The sequence below is a fragment of the Vigna unguiculata genome, chromosome 9, assembly GCF_004118075.2.
Source record: "Vigna unguiculata cultivar IT97K-499-35 chromosome 9, ASM411807v1, whole genome shotgun sequence".
Lineage (NCBI taxonomy): Eukaryota > Viridiplantae > Streptophyta > Magnoliopsida > Fabales > Fabaceae > Vigna > Vigna unguiculata.
In genome coordinates, this window is record NC_040287.1 from 28,648,302 (window position 1) to 28,670,792 (window position 22,491).

At 33.4% G+C, this 22,491-nt stretch overlaps 3 protein-coding genes across 4 annotated transcripts; 1 reads left to right on the top strand and 2 right to left on the bottom strand.

Moving 5' to 3' along the window:
- Positions 1 to 3,914: 3,914 nt before the first annotated feature.
- On the top strand, positions 3,915 to 5,960 carry LOC114163838. The gene is made up of 2 exons (XM_028048193.1): positions 3,915 to 4,468; positions 5,664 to 5,960. Exons 1-2 carry the CDS (start codon positions 4,184 to 4,186, stop codon positions 5,892 to 5,894), a joined length of 516 nt encoding a protein of 171 aa, XP_027903994.1. The 5' UTR covers positions 3,915 to 4,183; the 3' UTR covers positions 5,895 to 5,960.
- Positions 5,961 to 8,745: 2,785 nt separating this feature from the next.
- Positions 8,746 to 10,631, bottom strand: LOC114163837. 2 transcript variants are annotated; one of them, XM_028048191.1, is made up of 5 exons: positions 10,220 to 10,631; positions 10,082 to 10,132; positions 9,874 to 10,007; positions 9,179 to 9,270; positions 8,746 to 9,076 (listed from the first exon to the last, which is right to left on the bottom strand). In XM_028048191.1, the coding sequence occupies exons 1-5, from the start codon at positions 10,466 to 10,468 to the stop codon at positions 8,889 to 8,891; spliced, it is 714 nt and encodes a 237-aa protein (XP_027903992.1). In that variant the 5' UTR covers positions 10,469 to 10,631; the 3' UTR covers positions 8,746 to 8,888. The 2 variants fall into 2 exon arrangements, with proteins under 2 accessions (XP_027903992.1, XP_027903993.1); XM_028048192.1 differs by having other exon boundaries at positions 8,746 to 9,065; positions 10,220 to 10,630.
- Positions 10,632 to 11,102: 471 nt separating this feature from the next.
- On the bottom strand, positions 11,103 to 21,660 carry LOC114163836 (E3 ubiquitin-protein ligase RKP). Its single transcript, XM_028048189.1, has 11 exons — positions 21,344 to 21,660; positions 19,286 to 20,870; positions 17,611 to 18,426; positions 16,128 to 16,288; positions 15,097 to 15,235; positions 14,676 to 14,759; positions 13,392 to 13,673; positions 13,167 to 13,298; positions 12,656 to 12,855; positions 12,068 to 12,272; positions 11,103 to 11,727 (listed from the first exon to the last, which is right to left on the bottom strand). Exons 2-11 carry the CDS (start codon positions 20,789 to 20,791, stop codon positions 11,440 to 11,442), a joined length of 3,813 nt encoding a protein of 1,270 aa, XP_027903990.1. The 5' UTR covers positions 20,792 to 20,870; positions 21,344 to 21,660; the 3' UTR covers positions 11,103 to 11,439.
- Between the last annotated feature and the right edge of the window lie 831 nt (positions 21,661 to 22,491).

Genomic DNA, 22,491 nt, shown 5'->3' on the forward strand with positions numbered 1-22,491 from the left:
AGTATAGGAAATATAAGACGTACTAAACAGTGTAAATATAAAATGCATACAATATTGTAAATATACATATATAAATGTGAATATTTTAAATATAATTATATATCAGTATATTATTTTGCCTCTAAATTTTTATAAGTATATTGTAGAAAATAATAATAATTAAATAAATAAGTAAAAATAAAATAAAAAATTGTCGCCACAAAATCCCACGGGACCTTGTCCAGTAAAAACTTCCACTAATAAAAATTAATGGGTACACCACAAGTTCTCTTAAAAATTCCAATGATAAAAAAAACACTATTCTCTTCACCAACAAAGTGGATAACAAACCCTAATGGACACTTTAAATAAACAATAGAGATAACCTCAATATATGAGATGAGGAATAAAACATTTTCCCTAAGGTAACTTCTTTTCTTTTTTCTTCCTCAATCTTTCTGATGGCTTTTCACCAGAAGCACTCATAACTTCGCTCTCTGTCCCACTCTATTTTTCTCTCTTGTCTCAAACCTGATGCAAGGGTTGCATATTTAAATTTCATAATGGGCCGGGAGCCCATAAAAAAATACCTCATTTTATTTTTCTTAATTAAATCAGTGTGGACCAATAAATTGGTGACCCACCTGACATCCATCTCCTCATTACACTCATCTCTCTCCTCACTATAACGTTTTCTCTAATAGTGGCAAACATGAAGATGGAGCTAGAGGTGATGAGCTTTGTGGTGGTTGACCTTGCCCTATCACTTTAGTGAAGTTCCCCTTTGAAAAGGATTTTAGGGTGTAACTCCCATCTCTTTACCCACATAACTTGATCCTCCAATAGCATTATTGACCAACTTTTCCTCAAAAAGCACTTTGTTACCACCTACCATATCACCTCCATCTCCTACGTCACCTCCACCCTCACCCTTGTCCTATCCTCCATGTAACCATCGTTAGGGTTGCCCCTATAACCACCACCATCAAGCTCATCAACTCAAGACCGACCTCTAAATCCACCACCACCAAAGATAAAGTTGTAGGGAGAGGACATGGAGAGTTGTAGTGAGGAGAGGGTAACGTCATTTGCTATTATTTGTTGTGATAACATTTTACATTCTTTTATAAAGGTTAAGGACAATATTCGTAAACCAATGACAAAATAAAATTTTAGTTAATAATTTGAAGACTAAAAACATATTCAACATTTTTTATAATAGTTAAGAAACTATAAAACTAATTTCAATGTTAAAAAAAATAAATATATAAAATTAGATTCCAAAATATTCTTTAATTTAATTGTTCATATTTATTTTTACCAATAACTTATTTTTAATCACTTAAATTATTTAAAGTATTCAAATAAAATTCATTAAAAATAATTAATGGTAAGTATCTTCAAATTATTATCATAGATGTACTCATCACATTAAATAAAGTACTTGTGTATATCGATATCATTTAAAAGTATTTATTTAGTATATTTTATAAATTTTATCCACAAATTTTTACGTCACTAATTAGATCTTTTGTAAGAAAAAAAATTCAACAAAATCATAATATAATAAACCTGAATAAAGAGAAAAAATAAACTGAAAATCTTTGAATACTAATTTTATAGTAAAAATCTCTTTGGTTAGAATGTAATAAATTTCTTTTGTAAGTGCATGCATTGTTATAAACTAACATTGCATATGAAATCTGCTTACATGTGATCTTACATATTAAATTAATATTAAAACTATGAAATTATAAAGTAATTGTTATTTAAAATGTAAAAATGAAATCGTTTCCTTTTTACTAATACTTTTTATTTGGTGGCTCCAACTTAAATTGTCAAACGACCTATCTATGATGATGAAATATTTTTTAAATGCTTAGGGAGTTGAGGATGTTCTATTTTTGTGAAAATTATCATTCAATTTAATGAAATTGCTTATACTCAATGGTTGTATCTTGATGACTTTAGCTTTCTCTAACCATCAAATAGTTCCTTAGCGATTAAGTAAAATGTATTTTCATATTTGTGATGTACATACAACATTTTCATTTGGTACTAATTTAAACTATTCTTTGTGGTGGTATAACGTTAAGGATGAGCATGTCAATTGTGATACATAAACTTGCATGTTAGTTTATTGGAAAATTTGGAGAGTGGTTTCAACATTTTAATTCACTGCTCTATATAAATTTGTTATGCATAATTTATATAAATAATTGGTATGAGTCAATGTGACTCACATATTGGTTAATTATAAATTGATTTAAAAATAAGTTAAATTAATTTATTTTATAGTTTACTTTTTGGTAAATTAAATATTTTGTAATTCGTTTATTATAGATTAGTGAATTAATAAATTAAGTGGATTAATCATTTATGAATAGTTTATTCCTTCAACTTGTTGATTGGTAAATTAAGTGGATTAACTCGTTTAAGGTAAGGTGATTCACTCTATAATAATGAATTAAGTTAAATAATAATAATAAATTACGTGAATAATCAAAACATTAACGTGTTTTACTAAACATTACTTACGATCAGTAAATTATATTATAGATATAATAAATAAAAATTAAAGTATCGTCTAGGTAATTAAAAATAAATAATAATTATAATAATGAAGTGATAACAAAATTATAAAAGAAAAAAAACTAGTAATAAATTACAAAATTTACTCGATTCCATCCTGCTTAACCAACGAATTAAGTGATTAGAATTCAATTTTGTCTACGTCGAAAAAGTATAATTTTTTCAATTCAACCTTATACTAAAAGTTACAATCGATGAAGTAAATTAGTTCATAAATTTATAACAATCTTAATTAATAATAAACCAAGACAAGACAACTTCTATTATAAAAACACTTACTAGTAAATATTAATCTTTTATTTATTTAATTTATTTGAATTTTACAATAAATGATATATCTCATGGGAGAAAAAAATACAAAATATTATAAAATATACATTTTAAAAGTGATTTTTCTTTTCATATTTTATTTATGTGGGTCACTCTCCACACTAATAGAAATTAATCTAATATTTATTTAGTTCGCTTGGATTTTATTAGTTTAAATATGTTTTTATTTATACTAGGACGAACCAGCAAAGATAGTTCCTAAGTCCCCGAGCCACTTTTTATGACCCACCTTTTATTGGCCAACTAATTCAGATTATAGTCCATATTCTATTTTTGTTACCAAACTTTTTTTTTATACTTTTAAATTTGTAAAATTATGTTATTGTTCTATTGGATTTCAAATAAGTCATAAATTTCCACATTTCAGTAAAGTTATTTATCATTTGTCTATTATTCTTTTTTATTCCTTATCTTTAATAATGATTAGATTAAAAGTAAAATGTTAGTTAAGATAATTAAAGTAACAAAAATTTTAATTTAGGGGTAATTAGAATTTTAGGCATTTGATTCAAATAAGTGATATATATTTATTATTTAATATAAATAAAATAACTGAATTTCACCTTTTATTTAATAATACACTTTAACATTATATTTTAATTAAAAAATTATAATTTACCGAGGCATTTATCTCTATATGATACTTTTGAATAATAATATATATTTTTTACATATCATAAATACTTACATTTTTATTTTATAATTATATACTTTGCATTTTCTATTTAAACAATATTAGTAATAAAATATTTTATGTTAGTTAGTTTACATCGCAAATAACATTTGATTGTAGCTGTAAAAGTTTTAAACTAACAAAAAATAATGATGAAAATCCTATTAATAAATTTGTTATCTAAATGTAATTGACGTAATAATTATCTAGCATTACAAAATTAAGAATCTAAACAGTGTTATATTTTTTAAATTTAGAACATATGCATCACTGTCCCCGGTTCTCACCCACACATGCATGCTTTTTAAAACAAAATCCAGTCGTAAATTAACTTCATTTTTAAACCACACCGTCTTCAAAACTTTCTCATTCTCTCAAAGAACCGTCGAGAAGCGCGTGATGAACGCGCCCCTCGTTCTTTATTTTTTATTGACTTCGTAGTTTTCTTTTCCTTCGCGGAGACAATGGAAGCGCCACTGCGACGTCGTTTGGTTCATTCCTGATGTCTTAATTTGTTCTTTAAACGTTGTGACAGTTGCAATTGGAGCTTTTATCTTTGGTTTCTCTCTCTCGCTTTGATCATCAAAACCCCATGTTCCCAGATTTAACATGTTGGGATTTGGTGAGGAAGAACTCACCGTAGAGAGCAACGCAATTCCATGCCTGATTTTTACTCAGCTACTTGTTCTTCTTCTCCTCTTTGCACTTCTCTTTTTCTTTGTCGTCTTCCCTTTGGATCCCGGCGACAACCTCGTCGCCGCCGACACCACTGCTTCGTCGACCTCTTCCAATTTCTTCCTCTTCGATGCTATTCAGCAGATTGAATTACCGCAGGCTATTCACGATTCATCGCCCTCTCATTCAACGACCACTCTTCAACACCGGTTGCTGCAGGTAACCCATCTTTTCTCTCTTACCAAATTCAAGTTTTATATTTTAATTTTCGCTTTTACTCCAAGGAAAAAGGTCCACGCATTTGTATTTTTTGTTCTTTTGTTAATTTCAACATGTTTATTGTTCCTGGTTGATTGCTTAGTAAAGCTCAAAACTTTATGGAATGTTTTGGAACTCTTATTCTTTCTCTTCTTCTTCTTTTTCTTTTTGTTCGTTCTTTGAGGTTGGTTTTTAGAATCCTGTAACCAAGGTAAAATGTAGATCTGTTTTTCTTTTATTTTATTTTAAAAAAAGAAGTTTAGATGAACTGGGTGAGTCTAGGATCCACCAAGATCATATCTTTACCGAAAATCGAATTCGTTTATTATCAACTGCCCCAATTTTGTTGACTAGTTTGTGTGTGTGTGTATGTTTTTGCCCCTAAATTGGACCATGTTGCATCGTTTAACTGGTAGAGAAAAAAATTGCTTTGTTACACAAACTTGTGCTCATCTTATAGGACACGGTGTAATCCAGCTTTTCTTCGTGTAGATTTGAGTCATTTTATGTTTTCCTTAGGTTGGTATCAGAAAATGGTTATGGTAATTTTGTTCCAGGCGTGCTGCATTTAATATTTGCTATTCTGGGCATGAAATGTTTGATTTTGGGGTTTATTTGTTGTAAGAGATAAGAGAAGTTTGTTGCCGGTCTGGAAGAAATGTTTCTAATAATAAGAAGAAACAAGGGTAGGAGAAAGTGAAAATCGATATGTTTTCTAGTAATATAATTAGTGTTCACCAATATTACACGGTAGCTTATGTGAAATTCTAATTTTGTTTGAATTGTTGTATTTATCATTTCAACATTTGATTTGATAAGAAACCACCGCTTTTATGTGGTCGATTGCTGTTTTTTTGTTAGCTAGTCCTGTGTGTGAGCCTATGTTGACCAACATTATATACTTTTCTTCTCAGAGTACATTAGGCAAGGAAGGGTCAAATAAAGTTTATGCTATACATAAATAGTTCACCCAATTTTCTCAAAACAATGTGGAACAAATCATTTCGTATTAAATTTTTATATACTTTTATTGTTGTTGTTGTACTTTTTCTTATATCTATATATTTGTCTTAAAATGCAAAATTAAGAGTTGATTATGAATAGAAATAGTTGAACTAAGAAGGCATTTGTAGTAACTTTGAGGATGTTTTGACAGGGTGGAGAGAATGTAGTTATAAAAGGAGAAATAACAAGTGGTGCAAGCATGAGGATGGAAGAAGAAGAGATTGTAGAGGAAGAGGATTCAGATTCAGATTCATCATCACTGTATTTTCAGCCATGCCATTATTTTCAGTTAGCCTCGGTAGCATTTCTCAAATGTTTTGGCCTGGATTCTTCATCTGATGCACCTTCAACAAGAACGAGAAGAAAAAGAAAACAGAGCTGATTATAGAAATTATGTCATTCTCATCATTATTAACAATTTCTAAATCAATTCTCTTGTTGCCCTGTAGATTTTATTCTGTCTTGTAGCATAATCATTCGTGCTTAATTTAACAAACTAACACCGTCAATAATTGGGTAAAGAAAAAAAAAAGGTCCCTTACGCACGCAATATCTGATCTAGATACCGCCCCTTAATTTATTTATTGAAAAAACAATGGTGATTATATTCATAGTTGTGGGAATAATTGCAAGCAATTTAATACTAACAGGTCATAAGCCCACCACTTTATTAGGTTGGCTTGATTGTGACTATTTTTAGAATAAATATGTTTTTAGTTAAGTTTGTGGATTTCTATTTTTCTGGTGTTGCTATTTAATATGTTTATTTTTAGAAGAAAAACATGTTTTTTTTTTTAAATTAAATTTGATTGTCTCAAAAAAAAAACTTATAAGTTTAAACAAGTACATTATTATTGATATCGTCCACAAAAATAAACTATGCACATCATTTACTTGTAATAAAAATAAATAACCTTTTTTACTTTTCGCGATTTTTATTCAGAGAAATTTGACGAAACTAAAAATTTAGAAAAGCTTCACATATGTTTTTTAACGAATAACAGGTACTGAATTCACTAAGGATTTTCATAATAAAGTTATATTCACTATTTCATTCAGCCGCAAAAAATTAAAAGGGTACTAATACCTTAACAAGTAAAAAATCTATGCATATAATTTTATTTATACAAATGTAATGGAGATTTTTGTTTCGAGATATAATAATATATTAAGTATGAAGTAGAGATAAATAATTATAATAATAATGAAATGCAAATTTCATTTTTACGAGAAAGCGAATACTCAGATCACACTACAAAAGTTAACGCAAAAATAAGCATTTCATATTCTTAAGAATCAATCATTTTTAAGAGAATGTTTTCATAAAAAGGGCATTAAGCATGAAAATATTTTCGAGCCTATTTAAAAATTTGTTTTTATACCTGCCAAAAAAAACACCTGTATATTTTTTAGTATAATTTCATACATCATGTATATTCCCAGACGTGTGTGTATAAATTATAGCATAGAGCCTAAAGTAAAATTGAGAATCCACAATACACCGTTCCCGAATAGACGTATCATAGAGTCAGCTACAGTGTCACGGTGCATGGTGTATAAGATTATTGCTATGTTCGTTTCTGTGATTTTCTCTTTGAAGCGATTAACGCTACTCATCCATTCTTGTCACTTTGGAGGGGATTTGCAGAGATGGACTGCTATTTTATCATTATATTCTTCTCACGTGCGTCATGATTTCACGTGTCCAGACTTTATTTATTTTTATTTTTTTGGCTTTTACTTGTGTGTTGAAATGAGATAATCGGTTAGGAAATTGATTCTCGTATGTTGTGAGTGAGTGAGGAAATTGATACTCGTATATTGTGAGTGACTGAGGAAATTGATTATGAAACCGATGTAAGTTTGCATGATAGGTGATGTTATATGCATTAGGAATGGGAGAGGAGGAAATCGATTTCTTGAATTTATATATAAATAAATGATATTAATTATAATAATATATTATTTTTATTATAAATGAAAAATAATAATCTTATTTTACTTTATTAAAAAAATATATCAATCACATGAATCACAAATTCTAAAAAAAATATACATATAGGAGGTGTGGACGTTCAAACCCAATTTTTATTGTTACAACACAAAGGTGATACTACTACCATTTACATGCATCCGATGTTAAACAATTAACAAATAACTTTATACGCTTTTTTGACTTATTTGAAGAACAAAGGTACATGTAAGATATAACGCTACACACTACTAAACTAGTGAAATAAAATAAAAAATAAAACTAGGGAAATAATCAAAGAGCAGAGCGAGATAATAGGTAGGAAGTGCTGAGAGGAAGAGTCTCACCATGGAATTGATACCATCCATGCTAATTCATAATAGAACAAGGTGTACTTAATGCCTTAATGCTTTCAGAATTGTGACAGCTGAGGCTTCTTTGCTTGATTTGTACTTAGCCCCTTAATTTCATTGGCATAATTAGTTCTTTAATTATTTAGACCGGCTCGGTTTGATTTTGTATATTATCTTTGTAAATCACTCAATAATATTTCTTTTTAAAGTCAAATCACTTAATAAGTCCATCTCTATAATGAGGTCATTTCTATAATTATTAAAAATATTGAAATCAACCCAAGGGGATAGATGATATTGAGAGATCAATATATTTCCTAATAATGACGCAAAATCAACGACCTTAAAGCGGTTGCTTGCAGGAATCAATACAAGGCTTTTTTGTACTTGCTCGAACAGAACCTAACAAACGCTACAAAAACTTTTCCTTTCCAACCACCAATTACAGCAACCTTACGTTTATTTCAAGAATGGTGCTACCTTGACACTGCTATTGTTTATCTTTCCCATGATTTACTTTCTCGGGTTAAATATGTTTCATTTTCAATTACCACATATTTGGCTTCTTTAAGTTGACTATTCACCTCGTCTTACGACACCGAACACGAAACAGTAATAAGCGCGATGACCAATGATCCAGTTATATTATTTAGATTAGTTTATTTGCAGAACTCATACTTCCCGATATATATTTTATTTAACTGATAAGGGTCGATCGAAGGTGATTTAACATATAATAACAAGGATGAAGTCGACACCAGAAATAGGTCACCACCACATGGTCGCATTTGGTGGTCACCTCCCCGCAATACAGAGAAACGTTTGTATTGCAATGTGTAACTAGCGAATGGAAAAAGTGTATAACAAAACCATCCATGAACAAGTAGAAGATAAAGGACACCGGTCGGTTGACACAACCTACACTCATTTGATATTGTTTTATTAATGGGAGAGTAAGAATACATGTGTCAAATAAGTGTAAGTGTATCAAAGCTATTTTTTTCCGAAGATAAAACCAGTGTACAGTGATGTTGGTTTCCAAGGCAAGATGCTAGCTTGACAATTTTCTACGACCAGAGATAAATTTGAGAGCAAACCTTGAAAATTGGGTGAGCGTGAAAAACATTTGCAACATAGCGCGGCCCTTGACAAGACCCTCTCTCACGCCCCTTGCTGTTCTGGCCACCGCAGGCTCATCACTATCCTCGACTTTCGAATTGATCTTTCCCTGCAATGAAGCTATAACAAAGTGAAAAACATGGAGTAAAACTGCTTTGTTTGCCCGACAAAAAAACTAAAATCACAGGAACCTAACTTAAACAGTCATGATTGGTACGTAACCTGAAGAAGGCATAGTAGTCAAACGGCGAAGCCTCTCCTCCGCCAAGCGAACTGCACGAGTTGAGCTTCGAACACCTTGAGTAATCTCTTGGCTATACCACCCCACACAAGTGAAAGTAGCATTAACATTATAATAGCAACACAAAAAAATTGAAAGAAAAATAAATAAACAAATAAAAGCTTAAACAATTGACTTCAAGTCTTAAACTACCACCAATTTATTCCCTTAAAATTTAAGACGATAGGCTTTAAAATAATCTCTACAATGTCTAATTATTCCCTTAAATATTGAGATTTAATTAATAATAATAATAATATCACATCAAACGTTTTTCTAATTTAGGCTAATGCTATTAATCAATTACACTGTCAGAGACTTATTTGAGACCTTTCCTAGACTTAGAACTACCGTAACATGCTATATATTTAAATCAGCTGTTCATTTCAAGTTTCAGTAACTATTACATGAGTACATATGGATGAGGCTAACAAAAATCGCTACAAAGAGTTGTTCATGTCCTCATTTGCTCTCAGTTTTACACTGGTCATGAAATTTTGAAACGATTATAAGTTGTTAAAAGAGTTTTATGGCGGTGCTAATGGTAATGAAGCTTAATAACAGGGATGTTTTAACAGATATGTATGTGAGTTTTCTTGATTGGGATTAACAGTTTAATGATAAATAACAAAATTACCCTATATCACTGAGCTCTGTGGTTAAGTCACTGATTTCCATGCCGGATAATCGAATAGCGGCCATGGTGTTGGGAAGGTCCTCCCTCGTGGCATCCATCAGCTTCTCCATCGATTCCGCTGCTTTCTTGAAAGCCTTTACATCGCATCACATTCCAGGATCAGAAACTAAGACCTTGCAAAATCAAACAGAAAATCGAGAACACAAACCAGGAGCGTGGGAATCGCGGAGAAAAACAGCCACGTTGCACATACCGCCGTCTGCACGAGACAATAAACACAGGTTTCGTTAATTGAAGAATGATAAGAGATCATATGAGGTTTGTTTAAGGAGAGCGTGAACGGTACCGCGCAGGCAAAGACGTTGAGAACGGTGACGTGGCGGCTGGTGAGGTTCCAGTGTTGGAGCGACGGAGATCCCACTGCGGAGGTGTGATGTGTGGGTTGTACGGTGAAGGAGCAGAAAGGTTGGGGAAGGGAAGAGAGCTTCGTGAATGAGAGACTACGGTGTGAGTGCACGTTGGCGGCGAAAGTGTGCTTCGTGAGTGGAGCTACAGTGCGTGGCCATGAAGCTTGGAATTGCAGAGCACTCGGCATTTCTTCTCTCTGCGAGAAGCATAGAGCGATACAACCAATGAATCAACCATAGCCAGACTGGTTCTTTCTCTCAGAACCGCTTTCTGTACTTTTTGGGCCCCCAAGAAGGAGGTGAATTGTCTAGGACAAGCCCAACTTAAAAAATGGATTACGCCCTACAGGGAAAAGAAAAAGACTCGTGAATCAAACACAGAAATACCAAACACTCCGCACTTTTTATTATTAGTTAACATTTATTAAATGAAAGAGTGGAACCCATATATAATTTAATAATTTCCACAAAAAGCTCCGGACAATAATAAAGAGGGTTAAAATATAAAAGTATTAACTTTAAGTTGAATGGTTTAGAATACAAAAAGAAAATCCATAAGATTTTATATTTTGTTTAAAATATAAGAAACTAAATTTCTGAATTCTCTTGCTCAAATTTGAATTGACTTTAGTTCCTTAGAATTCTAATATATTTTGTAATTTTGTAATTAATTTTGTAATTTATCCCCGTACACCCTCACATGACATTTGTCAAGGAACTTTTTCACCCACATTAATTTTACTGTTTTTTTATAAATTAATCCCCATGCATCTAACCATTTTGCTTTACTACAGTTTGACATCACGACCTTCGAAGCTAATCTAAAGAAAGAAACTTGGATGATCTGTGCCTATCATTTACATCGCATATTTACAACATAATACCCTCTAACATAGCCTACAAAATTCTTAATTCGCCTGTGGCGACTACCCTGTCCATATGAAGAAACACTTCCCCATCAAGAAAACTATTAACTCCTATCCGATTACACCCTGCCCCCTCTTTTTTTCTTCTCCCTTTCTTCCTTTTCTGTTTTCCTTTACAGTTACTAGCCATTTCTGTATATATGAAGTTCACAAATAAGCAAATAATGAGTTACTGACTGGCTGACTTCCACCAGGAACCAAGCAACCAAAAAAGAAGCTCCCTAGCCCATCTTCTAACCAATTTTGCTAACACTTGTCACTGTTGCGTTGCAAAAGAAACATCTCTGGCAGTTCAAAAGGTGCCTGGTTATACAGCCATAGCAAGACTTGTGTGAACAAGGTGCAATTTGGGCATCTGCTTCACATGCATAACATATGCAGCACAACCTATCATCAAGATCTGTATCTCCCACACTATCCACTTTACCATGTGGTAATACTGTGCGGCAAGTAAGGAGACTAAGAAAATTCTCTAGCTGCTCATATTTTGCTACATAAGCTTCCCCTCGAAAGGATCCATCCTGACAAAATCAAACAGTAGTGTCAAAAGATCAAGAGAAAACTAAAATCGTGACATGTACAGGAACTACCAACTTTTAGACAGCTCATTTATCATTTGAAATTGTTAGGTTATATTATAGACACAAGAAATAAACTTTTAATATTGTAATGCAAATCTGCAAAACTGTGACGGATTTCTATCAATGAACTTTAATGGTTGACTTTATTCATAATTTAGTATTAGATAGCATCAAATTAAATTTTTCAAAAAAACTGGGTAAAACGCGCGTCAGAAAGAAAAACATTACATTCCAAATACCAGGGAATCAAGAACATAGATTAAGTGTGGCAACAACTAACCCAGTTATAATCCAGAAGATACTGGAATCCATACTGAACAGTATCTGGACAGTCCATGCTTGCGAAAACATCTAAAAGATCATTGTTTTCTCGATATTCTTCAGAATTTGTAGCATCCAATAAATTTAAGATGATCCCTACTAGAGGGGCCAATATCATGCCTCGGTTTATTTTTTCTGGAGATTGACTATGCCGTCTAACGGACCTGAAAAGAAATAAGAAAGAGGGCAGCCTCATTAAAAATCAAATGATAAAATATATTTTCATTTGATTCCAAATTCTCGAGGAACCTTGGACTATCAGTTTCTCATGAAACAATATCAGTGCGTGAGGAAGGGGTACATTAAGTTCTGGTATTTTTAAATTGTTACATATCGTTAAGATATTATTAGTTACAATATTTTATGTTAGTTACAATATTATGTGTAGTTGAACTTAGTTCATATTTTTCTTTATTATTTTTCATTATAAATATATTATCCTATATTTTTTTTTTACACAAAGGGAATTAACCCTAAACCTAATTTTCCCTATTTTCAAATGGTATTTAGAGTCAGGGTTTTCTGAAGTCATGGGATTGAAACTTACAAGTCAAAGAATTCAGCATCGGCAGCAGAAGTAATGTGATTTAGGATAAATACAACCAACTCGGTTAACCTTCGTAAGTTAGTGTCTGGTCCAGACAGGAATGCTTGAGGAATCTCACGAGTGCAGAACTCCAGAATCCTTGCAAGATTACATGAAAGATCAAATATGACACAACATTTCCTTTGCTGAAACTCTATTACCTGAGTAAGAAGTGTTGCAACAGTATATTATTGGAATGGATATATCAAACTCTGAATTAGTCAAGCTATCATTCTAATTATAGAAACCATTTCAATCTTATGCACACGATGACTTGAAATGAACCCAAAATAGAAAAAGGACCAGCTACAAAAGTAACCACATAAGAAACTGGAATCGCAGAACCTATGTAGAATATGTAATACTGTTACTGAACTCTAACTCAGAACCACAAGAAGAAGACCCTTCTTCTGGTTTAGGATCCTAAAACCAAGATTCAAATTTAGTGAAGGATGGAAAAATGTATTCATACCTGGTACTTTTCTTGCATTTCTCGAACAGAAACTGAAAATTCAGTCATGGTCCAGCTTAGCGTATTGAACAGTCGGTTTAGAAAAGATGAAAACAATCCTTCATCACTCATGCAAGCTTCCCTCAGCAACCTCTGCATTGCATCAAGAGTCAAGGGGGCAACTTTATGATGAGAAATTGATCCAAGCAAAAACTACCCGGTACCAAAATGAGTTTGTTAACATACTTGAAAAAGAACTGATGATGAAGATGATTCTCCATTCTTTGAAAAACTGAAACCAGAACCCTTGCATAATCGTAAGAGTATGTTCGTCACTGGTATCCAAGATCTGTTATCAAATGCTGATAATAAAGCCTTCGGCATCCTTTGGGTGGCTGCCTCATTGCTCTCAAAGGTAGCCAAATATTCCCTGTACTGCACCAGGACAGATATAGACTGAAGAAGAAGGTCCCTGAGATCTGCACTTGATATTCTTGGATCATTGAAATGGGTAACTACAAAGGTGACCTAGTAAAAAAATATGAATGAACGATTTAGAACCCATGAGAGGAGCACTGATTGAAACTGATCTATCTGGGAAGTAGCCGCATTAAAAACAAAGGTTCATGAATTTTTCAGATTCATGTATGATGCTTTATCTCTTGTACATAAGGAGTTCACTTATGTGTGTGTGTGTGTGTGTGTAATTTAGAACAAATCGGTGTGTATTTGATTGAAAAATTTATTCTCAAAACCCACCACTAGATTGAAAATTCCTTGTACATAGATTACAAAAATAAAGATTGATCCAAAATTATTTACGCCCTATTTAAATACATCAAAATTAACGTGATAAATACTTCTTAAGGTATACATATCAATATGAATCATTTGACCACCCTCTTATTGCTCATTTTTTTTATCAATTTTAACACACAATCAAGTATATGGTTATAATCCAAAAGTTGGATTGAAAAAAGTATATTTTGTAAGAAGTTATTGTTAGTGTAATAGTTGGCGTTAGTTGTTATTCATAGTGAAATGGTTGGTGTAAGTTATACCGATGTCACTTGGTCCATCTTCACTTTTCCTATCAGAAATTCCTATCACTTTTTCATCCACTAGTTCTCAGGTCACCCAATACCCAAATGCAAGGTTTACAAGCATCGAGCCCTTAAGCACATGTTTGTAAGACTCGTTATAATAGTAAGATGAACACACAAATCTTGATTCTCATTTGAGATCTTTTTATGTTGCTTATAATTAACTTCAATTGTTACACACACATCTGTGCATGGAGTGTCTTGATGTTCTGTGTTATTTTATATTAGACATGTAAAAGTGCCTACATAGTAGTCTGTACTTTTAATATATTATCATGTAAGTCCAAAAATTTACTCTAAGAAATTTGATTAGTTCTGTAAAATCAAATGTCATTTACTAAAGATCAAGAAACAAATATCAGGTATAATTTATTTATATAATAAATAGGAAAAAAGGAGAAGAAGGGATTGAAAGGGTGATGCATACAAATGAAGTAAGTCCTCTCTTTATGAAAATTGTGGATGGAACAAAGGGGGGATCACTTTTCCGCAACACATGAAAGCAATCAACCTGTACGGGTATGAAGGAGAAAATATTTATGTTAAGATAAGTTGTATATGATTATAAGAATGATAAGAAAAATTTTAATAAATAATGCAAATTAAACAAGGTTAATGTGTGACTACCAAACCAAATTTAAATTTTTTTGTTTTTTCTAATATGACTCTTTCCCTCTTAGTCCCAGAACAACGTGTCAGACAACCAATCTAATATGTTTGACACATAAGAAACGGGAAACCCCAAAAAAGGGTATTAAACTCAATAACTAGTGAAGATGTTCTGTACTCTACAACTGAATAAATTAAAACTGCCGTTAAATCTAAATCAATGATAAGTGCTTATTTACCAAAGCTTCCAGATAATATTCAGGGATGTATATAAACACTGAATCCATGTTGCTAAGAACCAGTAGCAACTGGACAACCCACATGCACATTGCATACATTCCTCTCTGCTTCCACCGTGAAAATAAAGAGATGCGGTACCTGTAAAGAAAGAAATCAACCCAAAAAACAAGTCTGTAAGAGAAACATCAACGATGTACATACTAGGATTTTTTTCTAAGGATATTAGCATTTGAGAAGCATCCAGAAAGCTAGACTGAAACAGAACATTATATATTACAATATAAATTCCTAAATTTCTACAGTTCAACTTCAAATGAAACAGAGGTATCCATAAAACACTGATACCTTTCAATCAGAATATAAAGAATTATTGATTACAATAATTAACAACAAAATTTAAAATCTGAAACTCAAAACACAATTTTGAAATTAGCTAATGAGTTTCTCAAAGTAAACAGCAAACTGACAACAAAGTTTAGACTGATGCAATTTATTGCAAGCCATAAAGTACATCTTGGAACCTTCGGCATAGCAAGAGTTTCATGAAACATGAATGCACATATGAAACAGAATAAAGAAACACATAATTTTTTAGAGCATAGTCCTGCTGTTTCCAAAATAAGAACTATATTTAAATTCTTCCAAAGTTATGTTCAACAACTTTCTCTTTATCAGAACTAGTTTAACTCTGTAACTAAGGATCCAATAAACCAAAAATGTAAATAAAGTGGTGAAGAGAAAGGAAATGGATTATTAACAAACTAAATCAACCAGTGCCTTCGTTATTAACATAACAGGAATAAGTACCACCCAAATTTTGAAAAAGTAAAAAACACTTGCACACCGTTGTCATCCAAATGAAAGTTATCAAATTAAATTAACAATTAGATAATAAGAAATTAGAACAAAATTTCAACCTAATACCTTTTGGAAGATGTAGAATGCCAATTCAAAAACAAAAACCTTATAAGGGAAAGAATAAAAAAATGAGACAAATAAGCCTAAGTGCTACCTCTCATGGTCATCTTACCAAGCACAATGCCTAACACAATCAATAACCTCTTCTCTATATCCATTTCGAACTTCTTTCAAATGCTTCAATTGCTCACTGCAAGCTCGCTCTCGTATTTGCTTATCAGTTTCCTCCAAAAGGGAAATTGACTGTGTCTGATGAGTCATGTAGTATGATGCCTACAAAAATATGAAGAATAAAATTCACATCTCTTTTCATTTATTCCGTATAATTTAAATGATATTGAAAATCAATAGTGGTTACAAATTTCAAAATTATACCACCTAAAATGAGGATGAATATAACAAAATTCAAGGCTGGGCACTAGAGTAAGATTACTTCTGGGTTAGGATATCAGCGTAAAGAAAAATCAAATTTATATTACCAAAAAAACATTTTGTAGGATGCTTTTTCATAAAATTCACCATGAGATGAAAAATGTCTTCTGAAAATCAGGCTCAGAAAACTTTTCATACCCACCATAATATATGGAGATAGTAGGTATAAGAGGATAAAGATATCTCAGCATGCTCATAACTTGATACTAGCCTCGCCTCATGGTTCAAAAATATCATTATTAAAATTTGAGGTACGAACCTAACTCAATCCTATAAAACCAACATGTAAGACGAAGATTATTCAACTTTTATAAGTTTTATTTGACATGGAATTAAACCACCACCACTGAGACAGCAATTAAGGCCACACTAAATAGACCACAAGTAAGGCAGCTTCCCAACCCTGCCCCTACGACAAGAGCTATTGGCCTAAAAAGCACCGCAAATCTAGGTGACCCTACAATAAATCTAGAATAGACTCCAATACCACATAGAATTTGGGTTTAAAGCCTAACTCAACCCCACAACCGAATTACAAGATGAGAATTGTCCAAGCTTTATATGCTCTATTTTAGCCATGTCACAAGTCAATGTGGGACTAAACCCCCATCCTTGAGGCAACAATTAAGTAGCCCCGAAAGAAGCCATTACTAAGGCAGGCTAGGAGTGACAGCAATTAAGGCAACTTTCCAACAACCATTAACTGACTTCTGGTATGAATTATCAGCAAACAGGTACCCCATTTAAATTCTTTCCATACAGGCGAAATCAAAGACAAAGGAGGTGGGCGTATGTGAGTTTAATTTAGGTAAGGAAAGGTACGTTTAAGACTTCAATGCATATCCAGTTTGATTAATTTGGGGAGAAAATTTGCTTCTACTTTTCAAAAGTTCATTCAGTAAGATTTTAATTATAAGCTACTTAGGACTCAAAAATAAACAAATACAAACACACACCAAGTCATAAAATAAGTTTTAGACCCATTTTGAATGATATTGAGTGTCATTAGTCATTGCTGATTTGGAAGCAAGTTTTTCGTGCCACAACTCCTTTACATATTTATCTTTCTCAATCTTTAGGAAAAGTTCAGGCATTTTAGAGAAAACCATCCTGGTCACTGTCAAAACTTGAGATTACAATAAATTTTGCACGCATGAAATTACCTGCTTAAAATTTGGAGCAAGACCAACATGATACAACCATAGCAAAGCATCAAGTAGCTCTTCTTCTCGTAGTGTAGCTGTAGAGATATTAGTATCCTTTGGTACAGACTTCATATGGAGCACTTGGCGGTAACCATACTCAGGTTCAGATTGATCACTGGGGCTAGGTTTATCAGTTATCTCATCATTCAAAGTCCCATCACTGCATTCCGCAGTGACATGAGCAGGTCTCTCTGGAATAGAGCTACAATGACCGCGAGAACCTTTGGCCAGATATTTAGCAGGAACCTTGAAGTTCCTTGTAAAATCAGAATCATAACTAGAGCAACAGCATGGTTTCTGCCTGGTTGAATGAGTGACCCTGGTTTCTTCATTATCCATGCAACCTTCATCCCATTGAATCACTTCCATTTCATGATCAAATGTTGGGTGTAGCTTTGATAAATGGCTATAGGATCCCCCAAGCCTGGAAATATCAGCTCTATGGGGATCACTTTTAAGAAATAAATGAACAGGAAAGCTTTGCTCACCACCTCTATGAAGGAAACCAACATCTGTTTTGCAGCTCTTTAACCAGCCACAGATATCACCCAAGGCAAATCCTTCGGATAAAAAATGGAGTACAACTGTGTAAATAGAAACAAGAACCGAGTTGCTAGAAACTCCAGGAGGAGGAATATTTCGTTCTGCTCCTCTGTTCTTCAGTAGAAGGCTCTGTAAAAATGTCCTAAATACTGCTCCAGGTAGCTGGGGAGGATTTGTAGGTGGTATAAATTGTATCACTAAGCGACAAAGGTCCCTGTGCTTCTCCTCAATCTACATTTGAACTAGGCATGCTCAGAAATGTCCGAAACAATGAAAGGAGTATCCAATAGCACAATAGGTTACAGAATTTTACCCTCAAATGATAATAAAGATTAGGTAAATGAAAAATTCCTTCTATTTTATAGAAAATTCAGATAGCCTTAATTTACCATACCGCTTATCCCCAATCCCAATGCCATGTCTGGCAGAATTATGATGGAGAAGAATATTGTGAAATGAAATTGAAAAGGCTTTCATAATAAATATTTTGCTCAACCTTGTATCTTGAGAAGTAACATAAAACACACATATTCACCAATTAGATCACATGATAATTTGTATAAATTAAGAGGGAATTGAATTCAGCTTATAAGATTTGACCTCATAATCACCAGTAAACTTAGAAAAAATTACTCTCGTTTTCATTCAACTTCATGTACATATGACAGATCACAGCATTTTTGCAGTGATCTCAGAACACTGACGCACATTCCCCTACACTCATTGACCCATATAGGACTTACGATTGAGAGAGAAAAAATGTTACTAAAGGAAGGAAAACCTTCATCTAGGCACAGAAAGGTACAATAAACCGTATGCAACTCTTACAATTCCTTCTAACACTCTCCTCTTACTTTTCATTACCATCCTACTCCATCAACCATTACAATGCAATAGATAATTTTACTTAACAGGTTAAGTAATTTCAATGCCTTGTTGAAAAATATACATAATTATTGTACACAGATACTTGTCAGTTAAATTGTTTGCTTATTACTTCTTCAAAGTTCAAGAGAAACAGTGAGGTATTCATTCTCATTCAGACATAATAACTAAAACCGAAGTTAGGTCAAAGAGAGAAAGAATTTACCTTGTTGACTGATTCAGACAAAGCTGTGGTTGTCAACATCATGTTACCTTCATAAGATGCATCTTCACACGAACCAGGCCACCAAACAGTTGGTATCATGAAGTCGAGATCATGTTTGTTTGGAGTCTTTTGTGAAAGAAAACCTTCAAACACGAATTCAAAATCGGGTGACTTCCACCAAAGCACCATAAGTTCCTCTCGTCTTAGTAGATGACATGCCAATGCAAGGTGAGAATATGATCCAGAGTAAGGACATTCAGTTAAAATTAATAAGGCTATTTTACAACCAAATGAAAGAGCATTTAGGATGTGTTTAAATAGCACATGGGATCCTTCAAATTGTAGCATAACCTCAACTACTTTATCCAAGCTTGAGTAATCATGGGGTGCATGCAAACCAAAAACATCAAACATGAACGACAACAGTGGACCCCAAGCCACATATTCTGTGATCCCAACATCTGCTTCAAGTATGGAGAATAATTCCTCGCATATAGCATAAGAAGCAGGATGGAAAATTTCTTCCAATGAATCAAACCTCTTCACTCTTCTCAATTTCTGAACTAGGGAATGATCAGCTCGTTCCACTGAATGCATGTCCAACAGTCTTGACCAGCATTGCAGCAATTGGGTGACAAAGTAGTTCTTACAGGGGGGAGCCTGAAGAGGAAGGTAGCCCTCAATTGGATACTTAAAGGGTCGAGCTCCAAAGTTTAACTCACATCTTTCACCCTGGGAAAGAGAAACAGCTGGATAATAACCAAAACCAGGACCCATTTTTCGAATTCCTTGGAATGCCACCCCAAGTGAATTACCATTCCTGTAGAATAATATTTCATCTCGATCTAAATCTATACAACATCCAATGATGTCACCAACAACCCATGACTGTCCATATGTCTCAGCATCCTTGTTCCACTTGCTAACTCGCCTCCCATCATAAGCATATGAATCATCGGCATCACCAACACCTTTATGGTCAGTGAAAGGGCAAGAAAGAGTGGCCCAACCAAGTTGCTGTATGCCAGATGTTTCCAACATAACTTCATACATCCATTTTCCCTTCCAAACACAAGCACTAGCCCTGGCACTACTGAACATTGCCATGCTCTCTATAAGAAAAGGTGACTTGATAACTTTAATATCACCGCAGATGCTGGATTCTTCTAGGCCTATAATATCAGGCCCGTTACCACTTTTACCATTAATATAACAAACTCCATCACTTTCACTATAAGAATCACTTAATTTCACATTATATCTTGAGAAATCATTTCTAATGACAGAGTGAATACAACCACGATCAACCGGACCAGTCAAAGAATTGAGTGATCTGTTTGGGAGGCCAAATACATACTCAAGGGTTCGCTCCACCGATTGCTGACCCAAATCGTCACAGCAAGAAAGTAACCGAGTTTTTGGCAAATTTTTCTTACCGTCCTCACCATTCAATATCACAGCCAGACCAGCAGAAAACCCACCAACTCGCGGGCTCTCTTCACCCATTTGTGACACACTCAGAGCACTATCCCTCAACTAGCCCGAAGCCAGCTGAAAGCTTTTCCAAATTCAAATCCCCGTTCAACTGTCACAAAGTCAATTAAGCTCGCTAAGTATTCGTGATCCATGCTCAAAAACAAAAACCAATAGTACAAACGCTTTGGGGCCAAAATTCACAACACCCAACAACAGGAGAGAAATCTAAATAGTAGCCAAAACTTTAACATGAACGGGCACCAATTCAAAAACAAACAAAAAAACAAGTTCACTTTTTTCTCATATCCCACAACAACAACAAATCCCAACAAGTACAGAAAATTCCAAAAAAAAAACTAACACCAGTTTTCCCGGGAAATAAACAGAGAGAGAGAGAGAGAGAGAGAGAGAGAGTTACAGGGAAGAAAAAAAACTTGGTGATAAGGATAAATTTTTAAAATGTTGAAAACTGTAAGGCGCCCCTCAAATTGAACCAAACAGCGTTACCTCCAAATAACATGAAAAGGCTTCGAAGTTGGTATTATTAATTAAAGAAATGATTAATTTAAAACGGAAACTTACAGAAAACGCTCATGCTAAGGCGCGAGAAAAGGCGGCGGAAGGTTGCTAGGGTTTTGCAGGCTCCATTGCTTCGAGATTCGATGACAGCAACAGACTAGAACAGTGATACGAGAAAAATGGGACGTGGAATTTTCCGAGGGAGAAACCGTATTTGATGTTGTTATTTTTATAATTGATTATGATTCTGTTTTTTTGGTAATAATGATTTTGGCCAAAAAGTTTGGGGGTAAAGGCGAAGAAGCGAAGGAAGCAGAAGAAGCTGAAGCGAAGCCGTGGGCGCTGAGTCGAACCGAACCGAACCGCAGCGAATGGAGTTGCGACTGACACGTGTCGAGGAAGGGAGCGGTTGGTTAATAAGTTGGCTGGTGAGTTGACGGGTAATGATACCGGCAACTGGAAGAATAGGGACCACCCGTTGTAGGAAATGGGAGTGGTGGACAACATTGTTGTTGGGTCAATTATACGTTTCACTACACTTCGACTCAGGGCACATATTCGGTTTCCACATGAAAAGATACCCTATACAGTTTTAACCAATAATAATTCAATTCAATATTTAATTATTTCTTTTATAAAGGATACACCAAATGAAATTTCATTATTATACAAAAATACCAAATATTTTTCAATTTCAGGTTACGTATTTTATGACTTTATCATATACAAAATTTTCTGGAAATGAAATGCAGTGCTCTGGATTTTTTAAACACCTGCATTAAGTGAAGTTAATAATCATAAAACGCATTTATGGAGTTTTGCTTATTTATGGTTTTTATTAAAAACAACTGTAAGTCCCAAAATGTCTTTAAAACTTATTTAAAAATATTTTTCAGTTTGTTACTTTAAATTATATTTAAGAATACGCTTAGCACATGAAACTGTAGGAAAAAAAATCACTTGATTTTTTTAGGTTAACATTAATTATTACGAAGAAATATATATCACAAAAAATGTATACGTGTGAGTCAATTACTTAATTACCAGAGCGACCAAGAGACTCTTAAATTGACGTTTTTACCCTGTCTGTTCTCATGAATCTTCTGAGATTTTTTTTTCCCACGTGTCCAGTTGTTGAAACTTTAAAGTGCTTTTTTTCCTTTTCTTCTCACAAGGAACGTGTTGGCTTGAAATTTTTTTTAGCATTGTTG

Excerpts from the sequence above, each read along its gene's own strand:
- LOC114163838 (XM_028048193.1), top strand. The coding sequence starts at position 4,184 with ATGTTGGGATTTGGTGAGGAAGAACTCACCGTAGAGAGCAACGCAATT. Across the intron at positions 4,469-5,663 it reads TTCAACACCGGTTGCTGCAG|GGTGGAGAGAATGTAGTTAT; the intron begins GTAACCCATCTT and ends ATGTTTTGACAG.
- LOC114163837 (XM_028048191.1), bottom strand. The coding sequence starts at position 10,468 with ATGCCGAGTGCTCTGCAATTCCAAGCTTCATGGCCACGCACTGTAGCT. Across the intron at positions 10,133-10,219 it reads TCAACGTCTTTGCCTGCGCG|ACGGCGGTATGTGCAACGTG; the intron begins GTACCGTTCACG and ends TGTCTCGTGCAG. Across the intron at positions 9,271-9,873 it reads ACAGAGCTCAGTGATATAGG|CCAAGAGATTACTCAAGGTG; the intron begins GTAATTTTGTTA and ends GGGGTGGTATAG.
- LOC114163836 (XM_028048189.1), bottom strand. The coding sequence starts at position 20,791 with ATGGGTGAAGAGAGCCCGCGAGTTGGTGGGTTTTCTGCTGGTCTGGCT. Across the intron at positions 13,674-14,675 it reads AGAGAGGACTTACTTCATTT|GTCACCTTTGTAGTTACCCA; the intron begins GTATGCATCACC and ends TTTTTTTACTAG. Across the intron at positions 12,273-12,655 it reads GATGCTGAATTCTTTGACTT|GTCCGTTAGACGGCATAGTC; the intron begins GTAAGTTTCAAT and ends ATTTCTTTTCAG.